We start from the raw sequence: 11431 nt of genomic DNA on the forward strand, positions 1-11431 counted from the left end.
GCCACTGTAATAATCCGAAGCCCAAACCTCTGCTTGGAGAGTTATGGTTGGGCTACTCTCCAATCAGAGGTTTGGGGTTATTTATTTTGGCGTGTTTTTAGGCTTTCATTTGGGGTTTCTTTTTGCACTGGAATTTCCCCCAACCCAAAAACCCCGATACAAAAAAAAGCCTTTAATAAAAACACGTCAAAAATAACCCAAACCTCTGCTTGGGTAGCAGGGTTGGGCCAAATTTGCCATCTGTGCGGACGGCCCATCGCGTGCGAGTGTTTGACACATGGCCCGATACCGCGGGCTTCGGGAAAGAATTTTCGGATTTTGTTTCTCCAAAATTGAGGGTAACGATATTTATAGAAAGACTATTTCCTTAATGCCAGTTTGAAAGAAACTGAATATATGGTGCATTTCTTATGCAGAGGATACAATTCGACAAAACTCTCCAACAAAAATTTGGGGAAGGATTCAAAAGATCTCAAAACAGAAGAGTATTTGTGAACTGAAAGTAGGTAAGGAAGGTTTGAAAAGGAGCCTTCAATTTTAACCAAAAAAAAGGAAATTGATTAAAAACTTTGCATCAACAAGAACCGTTCTTTCAATTTTCCACTGTCCAAATTTACTTTATGTTTTAGTGAACGTTCCGTTAAAAATCTCGGTTCAAAACAAGGACATAGACACATAGGCATATACATGTTTGTACATTGTATATAGTGATCATTTTTGCACATTGCTCCTTCCCATACGATTTGTCCCCTCATCTCAGTACTTGTATATGCAATGGGCTAAACGGAAGTGTCAATTATAACAGAACCGTGCTAAATGAATTTTCACAAATTAACTAGAACTGTACTGAGTTACATAATTATTCCCCACCCCCGTTTCTAGCTCATTACAAACAAAAACTAAATTTCCCATGCAAAAGTTGTTTTGGGATTGTGGATTTTGTCGGTGTCGCTTTGCCGATGTTTCTTTTCAATCCACCGGGGCGGTCTGGCGATGTCGGCGGGCTCGCAAGTCGGTAGCAACCGATACTCTTGAAGCCCCCCGCCGGTCCCATGGGACACTCGTCAACAGGCTTCCCCGTAGACTTCAAAATAAATATTTATTTCCAGCGAAACTGCTGAGACAACCCCGTCGGTTTTCCTCAACGTTTCAAGAAGAAAGAAAGAGAAAAACTGTTAACGCCGCCCGAGGTTTAGAAGTCGAGATTTGCATCTATTCTGTGGTTTGCAAATTTTTCCAGACGTGTGCAAATATTTGGAGGGCAAACATTTGTTCTAACGGTGTTTCTATTGCAAACCATTTCCATGGCTTTTGGTCTGTCTCTTCCGATCTTCATACTTGAAATATGTTTTAACGACATGTGTGATACTATTCACTTGTTACTTTTTTCGTTGTTTTCTAAATTCCATCACACAATATATGCTAACGCCGCAAATTGTAAATTACATACCATGTACATACTGAAGTACTAAGAGAAATTCTCATCCTACTTTCCAAGATCGCAAAAAAAGTGACCACCCTAGCTACGAAAAAAATCAACCACAGTCAGAAACCTTTCAACTTCTCTTTTTTCAGAATTGAAGAATGAGAAGTGGGCTCGACGTAAGATTTAGACGACAGACAAAATGGTTTCGTGTGGAACAGACAAACAAGACAATAGAAGTGATTGCGTTTGGTGATTACCATTGTAGAAGAGTGCCGCCTCTTGCCCCTCCCAGAGTTTTTCACGACCGGCGACTTCAAACCCACAGTAATTATCAGTTCACACATTTGTGATTGTCTCCCCTGACAAAAGCTCCCCCCTCTCCATACCCCCTGCTAATCTCGTGGGGAAGCGACTCATGAATGAAAATCTCCAAAATTTGGGCGGCGGTGGTTTTGAAGTGGCCGACAAAGTGTCTGGAAGTGTAATGGTGTATAATGGCTGCTGTAATGTCTTCATTTACACCCAATTGTGTCTTTTGACAGAAGGAAGGGTTTTGGTGAGAAGATTATGCAAGGGAAAAAAACAGCCCAGAACAACAATTTTTGGCTTCCTTGATCTAAATCAAGAGGATTTGTACAAAAATCCGCCTTATTGTATCCATTTGTATCATTGCAAAGACCAACTTCAAAGTTGTATGTACGTCATGATACATTCGTTCAAAGTAGAGAAAAAATTGCTATGCTCACCAGTTATTATCGAACAGAAAATGACGAAATATATAATTTAAGGTTTTAGGAAAAGCTGCTGTGTTGGGGTTTGCGCTTTGGAAAAATCAGCGATAATTTGCTACTCACACAAAAGACACACACATACATCAATAGTTTTGTTGTGCAAAAAGTGAAAAGCACGGAGTTTTGTGCAGAATGTTGCAAAATGCATTTTCTTTGCTTTCCTTTAAGTTTACGCAACGTTTGTTATCCTGTCTCGCTTACTTACAAAAATCGCTAGGTGGCGCGCTACCAACCACACGTACTCTCCGTAGCTCCCGTCACTCGGGTCTACAAAAACGTCTTTTTCTGGACTTTAAGTGTGCATCTACCTTCAATCTTCAGCTTGAGGCTTTGTTAAGAACACTAGAAGGGAACTTGCCAAAAAATTGCCGGAATTTGAAGTCCTGTTGGATAGATTTCGTTAATTTCCTCCAACCGAGTATCAGTGGGGAGGGCGCTGTCCGACTCTCCTTTGTTCTACTTCAAGTGACGCTGGGCCCCTGGCTCTGCTAGCTGGCATCAAGACGACACAGCACGATGACGAGTCCTTCACCAGCAGTCTTGGATCTAAAAGCCAGGATTCTAAAGCGACTTGCAGCTTTTGAACGTCATCAAAACAACCCACCATGGCAGGTTGATAGGATTGGCGAGATAGCGACTGACAACAATTCCACCACTTTGGAAGCGCTGAAGGAAGTCCGACAGGAGCTGTTCACAGAGTTTGAAGGTCTTCCAAACAAGCCAGAGTCTTTGGTAGACGGGAGGTTAGTAAGACGTAATAAGAACACGTCACAGCGCTATACCTTGATAAAGGACATTATTGCCCTGGTAAACTTCATTAAACATGGAGACCAGTCAAAAGAACTGCGTGACTGCATACGTTCTAACCTCGAATCCTACACGCTTAGCCAAACAAGCGACAGTAATGATACACAGTTATTAGGAGAGGAATGTGCTCCAAAGTGTGACCTACCACAAGACAATAATGTAGCGCGGCCACCAAAACGAACCGGAAGTCAACAACATTCCGATAAGTGTTGTCTTCTATGTGACATTGTGCTTTCATGTGATGAGTCTGCACAACATGTACAAGCTGTATGTGCTTCCTGCAAACTACTCCCAAAATCTGTAGAACGATTAACAGACACGATCCACCAGTTACAGGCAGAGGTCAACAACCTTAAGAACGGTGTAAGTTGTGACCCAAAAGAGGCCAAGGTGAATGAAGATCTCACCACGGAGGTACAACGACTTCGAGACGAAAATGCCTCGCTCGTGAAGATCGTCGATGAGTTGGTACGACAAAAGCCTGATGCATGGGAATCACCAGGGAGAAGAAACACAGTACGTCAGGGGGATGTAAACAAACCGTCGCACGCGCACAGCGTGATCAGAACGTCTAATCGGTTCTCCCCCCTGGACTCTACAGTCGGTAGGGACGAGCGTCACTCTTCAGTTGAGTCTGACTTGTTGGAAACTGAAACCCAACAGATTGAAACCTACAGAAAATACCAGCAGGCTCGGTTCTACAACACAAAATCTGCAGGAGGTACTGCTATTATAGGTGACTCTATGATAAAACACCTAAAGGGTAACAAGATGTCTAGGAAGAAGAACGTCAGGTGCTTTACTCACCGTGGGGCGCGGGTAGAACAGCTCATTCCATCTGCCCTGAGGATCGTCCAAAGAGAAAAGCCGAGTACTGTCTTTCTCCATGCCGGTACAAACAACAACAAGGATCCCGCTCACCTGGTAACGGACAAAGCGTACCACCTGGCCTCTAGTCTGTTCTCTAAATGTCGCACCAGTCGTGGTGGCGGCGTTGCCATTTACGTTAGAGAAACAATACCTGTGGAAGTTATTGATTTTATTGAAACACCTATAGAGCTAGAATGTTTATGGATATTAGTTAAACCGTTTTGGACACCGCGTCGAATTACAAACATTGCCATTTGTGTTGTCTACAATCCTCCAAACTCGATGTACGAGGACATGTTAGCCAAATATTTGATTGACAGCGTTGATAAGATTAGTACAAAATACCCACAAGTGGGGATCTGTGTAATGGGAGACTTCAACAGATTTGAGATCAAAAGTCTTATAAATGGTCAGCTCGAACAGGTAGTAAATCAGCCTACTAGGGGTGAGGCTGTGCTTGACTTAATAATATCAAATTTGAAGTCCTTCTATTTAAATCCCCGTATTGAAGAGCCCCTCGGCCTTAGTGATCACAATACTGTTATATGGATGCCCAAAGACCATAAGCCGAGCAACAGGAAAATAACGTCCACCTCCCGACAAATGAGAGATTCCAACGTCCGATCCTTCGGACGCTGGATTTCGGCCTACCCGTGGACCGAAGTCATCGATGCCCCAGATGTCCAAAGCAAAATAGACAAATTTTACCACATACTACATGTCCAAATAAATAAACATTTTCCCTATAAATCTATAGTTAAACACAACACTGACAAACAGTGGATAACTGCCCAAATCAAATCTACAATAAAACGACGTCAAAATGCATTTCATACTGGAAACATGACACTTTATCGAAGTCTACGTAATAAGGTTATTCGTCTATGTACAAAAGCAAAAAAGCAACACTATGTCTCCAAAGTAAAACATCTTAAGACAGATAACCCTGCTAAGTGGCATAGTTCTCTCCGTAAAATGTTAAATTCTCGTAAACCACCAGTGTCTATTAATCTTCCCAATGACCCTCATGCAAATGAAGAAGACACAGCAAATATAATTAATAGGCATTTTTCCTCTATTGTGAATGATTTACCCCCCTTGGATCTGACCTCAATACCTTCATACTTACCGTCCCCCTCAAAACCACCAAAATTTGGCCATGGGAGTTGTACGAAACATTAAAACGACTCAACCCTAATAAAAGTAGTGGTCCGGATGACTTACCGCCCAAAATTGTTAAAATGTACGCGGCTGAGTTCAGTGACGTCTTATCTCATATATTTAATTCATCTTTAGATGAAGGATATGTCCCTACTCAATGGAAACAAGCAATTATAACCCCAGTTCCTAAGAAGATACCAGCCTCTCTCGAAACATTAAGACCAATATCCCTGACCTCCATTCTTATAAAGACATTTGAATCCTACATCGTTAAGTGGATTCTTCAGGACATAGGCAAAGTGATAGATCCCAATCAGTTTGGAAGCAGGAAAGGGAGGTCTACGGTCCATTATCTAACCAGTTTAATTAACTACGTAGTCCTTGGTGCTGAAACCCCTAAAAGCGTTCAAACACTACTAATAACTGATTTCAGTAAAGCATTCGATAGGATAAACCACACCAAGCTAATTAACAAGATGTTGACATGTGGGGTAAGGCGTCAATTATGCCTTGGATATGTAGCTTCCTTACAAACCGTAGCCAGTGCGTCCGATACCGTACCAAATCCTCAAATTGGGAGGGAATCTCATCTGGAGTGCCTCAAGGCACTAAATTGGGGCCGATTCTTTTTCTTATATATGCCAATGACGCCTTACAAGATGACATTCTAAATCGTTATAAATACGTAGATGACCTGTCGTTATGCGAGAGCAGACTTTTTCTGTGAAGCGAGCCTAATTCAATCATCTATGGACCGACTAGACTCTTGGGCAATTAATAATGACATGAAGCTAAATGACGAGAAGTGTATGCTCATGACCTTTTCCTTTATGAGAGACTGTCCCCCACCCCCTAATACTAACACTTCATAATAAGCCCCTTATATATACCGAATCCGCCTGTATTCTCGGTTTATGGCTCTCGGGGGACCTGAAATGGGACAAACATATTGAAATTATAACAAGAAGGGAGCTCACGTCTTTTCTGGCTGAAGAAACTGAAACATTCCGGACTCCCTGTTCAAGACCTTTTGCGATTTCTACCAAGGATACATACGCCCGACCCTTGAATATGCGGCCCCAGTTTGGAATTCAAGTATCTCTGTACATCAAGTAATAAAAATCGAACGCATACAAAAACGAGCAGTAAAGATAATCCCTGGCCCCCTGTACACGTCTTACAACATCGCCCTGTCCCAATTATGTTTGCCGTCCCTAGAGAAAAGAAGAGAAACCCTTAGCCTTAAGTTTGCAAAGTCCCTCCTTAACTCCCCTTCGTTCCGACATTGGTTACCCCCATCCCGCTCAGACATCCATGGCAGATGCCTGAAGGGAGCAAACCAACTCGACATCCCTTTGACGAAAACAAAGCGGTACAAAACGAGCCCAATCCCCTATTTCACTGACTTGTTAAATAAACAAGTAGACCTACGTTGAAATCTCCCAGTACCGGACCAATATTGTTTTTAATCACTTATATATCTAATTTATAACTGCGTACAGCTAGTATTTGTTTAAGTTGTTTGTACCTAGTTTGTCAATGTCCTTTGTTTGTTTAGCCCACCTTATTGTTTAATTGTTTTTAAACCTGTGTACGCAATTCAGCGGTTTAAACGCTGCCATGTACAAGGATTGTTGTCAATAAACTATTATTATTATTATTACTTCGAAGTGTATTAGAATTATCGTTCAGAAAAGTTCGATTTTACTTCTTTAGGATGCAGCTTTCCTCAAAACAAAATTGAGACAAAACATTCATTAGAAGCAACTAAAATCCGACAGGATAGGACAAAACAAAATCATTGTCCATAAGCCAAAAAACGTGAAAAGTAATATGTATACGTTTCTAACTTCAGATACATTCTTTTGTAATTTTAAGAAGCTTTCCCGTTTATTTTCAAAATGTTCCAGAAATCCGCTGCGTCCGTGTCCCACTAAAGTTTCCGTGACAAGCAGCACAAGTCGTATTTATCTGGTAAAGCCGCCCCGAACAGACAGCTTGTGCCAATGTGTTGGCCCTGTGTGTGCGGGAGAAAGCCGATCAGGGCGCTATGTTCAGTGTCATTTACCGATGATGGGTTTCTCATCTGTGGCCGGGGCCAAACTCCCTCTGATCAGTGCCGAAAACGTAAACACGAGCTCCGCCGAGAGCCCGGCCGCATATGGACTCGCTTGCCATCCCCTGACCCCCAGTCTAGCAGCTGCGAACGCGTCTGGTTTTCCCTCAGCCGACCGTCTGATTCTGTCAAAACAAGCTCCTTTCCCTCGTTTTTTTCCCGCCTTGGGTAGATTTAGGTGTTGTTGGAGTTTAATTGGGGTATTTCGGCACTTTTTGGGAGGTTTAGGGGCGATTGCTCGGGTGGGATCCTCGCCCGACCCGGTATGGCGAGTGCAAATAAATCACAGCGCGGCAGAAGCTGTCAGGGAAAGGGGATCCTCACGCCTAATTGAGCGGCGAAAGAAATGATTTCGGGGCGCGCAAGATCTGAGGCAATGTCGTCTGCCTGCCCCCAACACAGCTTGAGGACATGTCATTTTTGTAAACTTGTGCATATTGTTTGCAGGGGGGCAGCCCGACAATTATTGGGGGGCAGCGCAGGAAGCCATCGGTATGTGTAATGTAAATTATCCGGCTGAGTGGAGGGAGGGCGGCGGAGGCGGTCAAAGGCGGGCCTGGGCGGGGCAGTTACAAGATTGTTGGCCCTAGCCGTTTGATCTTCCCCGCCCCACCGCGGGGAGCCCTCTCCCGGAATTCGCCCATTTTATTTTTACACTCCAGCCGGTAAGTGAATCCAGCAGTCGCGAGCTCGGGGGCAGTTCGTGGACCTTTTCTGACGGACACATTCGGCAGAACAGACGACAGAAGCGGGCCACACACGCACACAGAACTCCCTACATCCCTCTCTCCGCCAGCGTTTTCTCCCACTTAGCCACAAGGCTTTTGTGTTCGCCCACTAAGCCAGTCCACATCGGCGGAAACTTGAAAGACTCGCACCAAACTAAACACTCGTGTTGGCCGGAGTAGCCCAGTCATTATTTCCAGCATTTTACGCTTACAATTTATCCCTAAAACCCCTACTACACAGAAACATGTACTTTTATTCAGACAATTTATCACGAAGTTGAAATCTGTCGTAATATTTCAATATAACTATAAGAGTTACTTCGAAAGATTAAAAACTTTCGGAATTTTTTATCGTGTGTGTTCTTGAAGTGCGAAGCGCCCTACTGGGTCGGTCCGTCACATCTTCATTCTTTATCAAATCCTCGTATCTGCCAGAAGAAATTAGCAGATTTCCCTGTTCGATAACACAATAGCTGTTTTAGGGACAAAGCCGCATGCAATAGTCGCATTGTGTGTGGCACCATGTGACCCAGTGATCCAATCCCCATATGGGGCGATCGGCTTCGGTCCTTTGATCAAGACTTCGCCCCTATTTAGCATGTAGATAGATTACGTGGCCAGTGATTAGGTCGTTCTTTTACCCGCCTTTGTCCCGCCCAAGACAACCCCTCTAATAATCGCTAGTATTCTACATGTCAACAAACAAGCCGCGGGAGCCCTGTGTATAGAAGGGATTGAATTTCCTTTTAAATCGCCCGCTGATCACATATGAATGGCGGGCGGCACACATGAGAGAGATTTTCTCGCGCGCTGGTTGGCTGGCGGTGGGATCAAAGGGAGTTGCAAGTCTGGTCTGTGTTACCGCCTTTTCACACCGCATGCAGAAAAGGCTGCGTTTGGGGTGGAGAAGTTCACAATTAGCCGCCCCTCGCTCGTGACCGCATCTTGCTGAGAGTCAGTCCCCGAGTCCGACCTACAGCGAACAGAATCACCGAGCGACGACAAGCCAGTCCTCCGACACTACGTCCACCCGACCCCGATGGCCGCAGCACTCGCCGCCTACCCACAGAACACGCAGTTTTTCCACCAGGTAAAAGTCATTCCTTGTCCGATTTTGTGATTTTTTAGACGTAACACATGTTCATAGCAGGTTTCCTCGTAAAATACCTCAGTGTGAGCCTCTGACTGTGCGGCTGTACAGAGGGCAAATGCCTTGTATGTGTGGTCCGCATTTCAGTGTTCTTCAGTGCCATTTTGGCCGATATGTGCTCTGCTAACTAGTGTTACTGAAACATCCGCAGGTCTAACCACTGTATTACATCTGGCTGAAGTTTGGCCCTGTTTCGCTACTTTCTGTGTAAGCTTTCCAAGTTTCTTGCACCTACGTAGAGTTGTAAACCTAAACAGTGATAGGTTTATGTTTTTTCATAACATGTTATGTGTTATCAAGTGTAGTTTGGACCTTTTCCAAGTTCCCCGCTAGTTTGTCCTTGTGTTGTATCGATTTAGTGCTAGGAGTGCGGTTTGTTTTTGTTTGTTTTGTTATGTTTGGTGTGGAGAAGCCAAGCAAAATCGCATAAGCTGGAAGTATTCCTAGGCTAATTCGTGAATGTAGAGCTGTACATGATTTTAACCGTGTTTTTCTTATTCTTATTCTAGCCCGGAGCTGAGCTTCAGAAGCCGTCTCCTCTCGCCATGCTGGCAGCGACTTGTAGCCGCATCGGGAACGGTCCTGTCCCGTCCGAGTTGGAGCAGCACCGGCTCTTCCACCCGTGGTCCACGGCGATGTCCTCCTTCACGCCCGCCGCGTCTGTGACGGTCTCCGCTCCGACCTACGTCGCGCCCTCGTACGGGACGCACGAGCTGCCGCTAACACCGCCAGCCGAGCCCGGGACGCCGTCCTTCCACTACGACATGATGAAGCTACAGAGCGGGTACCTCCACGCCGCGCCCGCTCTCAGCCTCCCGCCGGCGCTCTCCACCGCCTCTTCCGCGTTCAGCTCGGCGCCGATCCCGGTGATGTCCAGCCCGACAAGCTTCTCCTCTTCACCGACACACTGTAGCGAGGAATCCCTGCCATGGTGGAGCATCCAGCCGTCCGTGAAGCCACACATGGCCCCTTCGTTCATGCGGCCTCCCCTCATGGCTTCCCCGGCCGAACTTTGCCAGTATCCCGCCCAGTTAGCCGGGGTTCTACAGAAGCCGACCATCGCTACCGCCCGCCGGTGCAGGCGCTGCCGCTGCCCGAACTGCCAGAACTCGACCGCCGGGTCCCCAAACAAGAAGAAGCAGCACATCTGCCACATCCCCGGCTGCGGGAAGGTGTACGGGAAGACGTCGCACCTCAAGGCCCACCTCCGCTGGCACACAGGGGAGAGACCGTTCGTCTGCAACTGGTTGTTCTGCGGGAAGAGTTTCACGCGCTCCGACGAGCTCCAGCGGCACCTCCGTACCCACACCGGGGAGAAGCGCTTCGCCTGTCCCGACTGCGGCAAGCGCTTCATGCGGTCGGACCACCTCGCCAAGCACGTCAAAACACACGCGCAGAAGCGGGCCGGCAAGCCAGACTCCCCCGACAGTCTCACATCGTCTGACGTGGAAAACAACGAGCAGAACACACACATCGACGTACAAGAAGACTAGAAAATGAACTCTGAGTAACTACAAGTGCCAAAGACTTGCCCTATGAACTGTTCTCCCTAAACAAAGCCTTCGATAGAAGTGCGATGTTTAGAAGATGTTGTAGAAACTGTACATATTGTATATACCAAAACAGAGCCTTTTGACCACTTATGTAAGATAAGAAAAACCAGAGAAACGTTATTTTGTGATATTTTTGTTACGTGAGAGAAGAAAGAGAGCGAGGACTTGGTCCTTTTGTAACGTGTTATTAAGTTGTGTTCGTTTTCTAGCAGTCAATATTCACAGTATGACACAAAATACAATCTATGTATCGCATTTGCTACCTAATTTCTATCCTATATATTCACTACAAACCCACCACAACGTACCAGTTTAAAATACTATCAAAGTATTGACCTAGATAACACAGTTCTACCTTTGACTGCTTTTATTCTCATGAATAAACCGTCCGAATGTTCACATCAATTCTTCTCTTTGTCGTTGTTGAAAATGTGTGTCTTAAGATGGAGTTAGATATGTAGGTATGTGTTGTGTTGTGTTTCCAACATCAAGAGCGGCTGGAAAAGTTGAAATTGGCCAAATACTAGCACTAAGCACATGGCGAGGGGAATTTTACCTCTAACAGGCTTCAGAAGTAAAAATTCTAGACATCTAGAGTTATTCCAATATTTGGCCTAATTCTACTGTTTCCAGCCCCCTCTGAAGCCTGGTAGAGGCAAGAGTTAGATGGTAGTGTTCTACAAAAAGTGTCCAGCCTTTTATAGCCTTCGTAGAGTTGTAACTTGTAACTATGGTAGTATTCTACAAAAGCGTACTGTTTCCAGGCGCTTCTAAAGCCTTGGTACAGGCCAAAATAGATATACTAGTATATGATGTTCTATAAAAACGT

General features: G+C 45.1%; 1 protein-coding gene across 1 annotated transcript; it reads left to right on the forward strand.

Annotated features, from left to right (window-relative positions):
* Nucleotides 1-8716: 8716 nt before the first annotated feature.
* Nucleotides 8717-11007, forward strand: LOC109478974 (transcription factor Sp5-like). Its single transcript, XM_019780805.1, has 2 exons — nucleotides 8717-8989; nucleotides 9559-11007. The coding sequence occupies exons 1-2, from the start codon at nucleotides 8939-8941 to the stop codon at nucleotides 10540-10542; spliced, it is 1035 nt and encodes a 344-aa protein (XP_019636364.1). The 5' UTR covers nucleotides 8717-8938; the 3' UTR covers nucleotides 10543-11007.
* Nucleotides 11008-11431: the final 424 nt, after the last annotated feature.

Source organism: Branchiostoma belcheri, unplaced genomic scaffold (genome assembly GCF_001625305.1).
Source record: "Branchiostoma belcheri isolate BF01 breed outbred unplaced genomic scaffold, Haploidv18h27 scaffold46, whole genome shotgun sequence".
Lineage (NCBI taxonomy): Eukaryota > Metazoa > Chordata > Leptocardii > Amphioxiformes > Branchiostomatidae > Branchiostoma > Branchiostoma belcheri.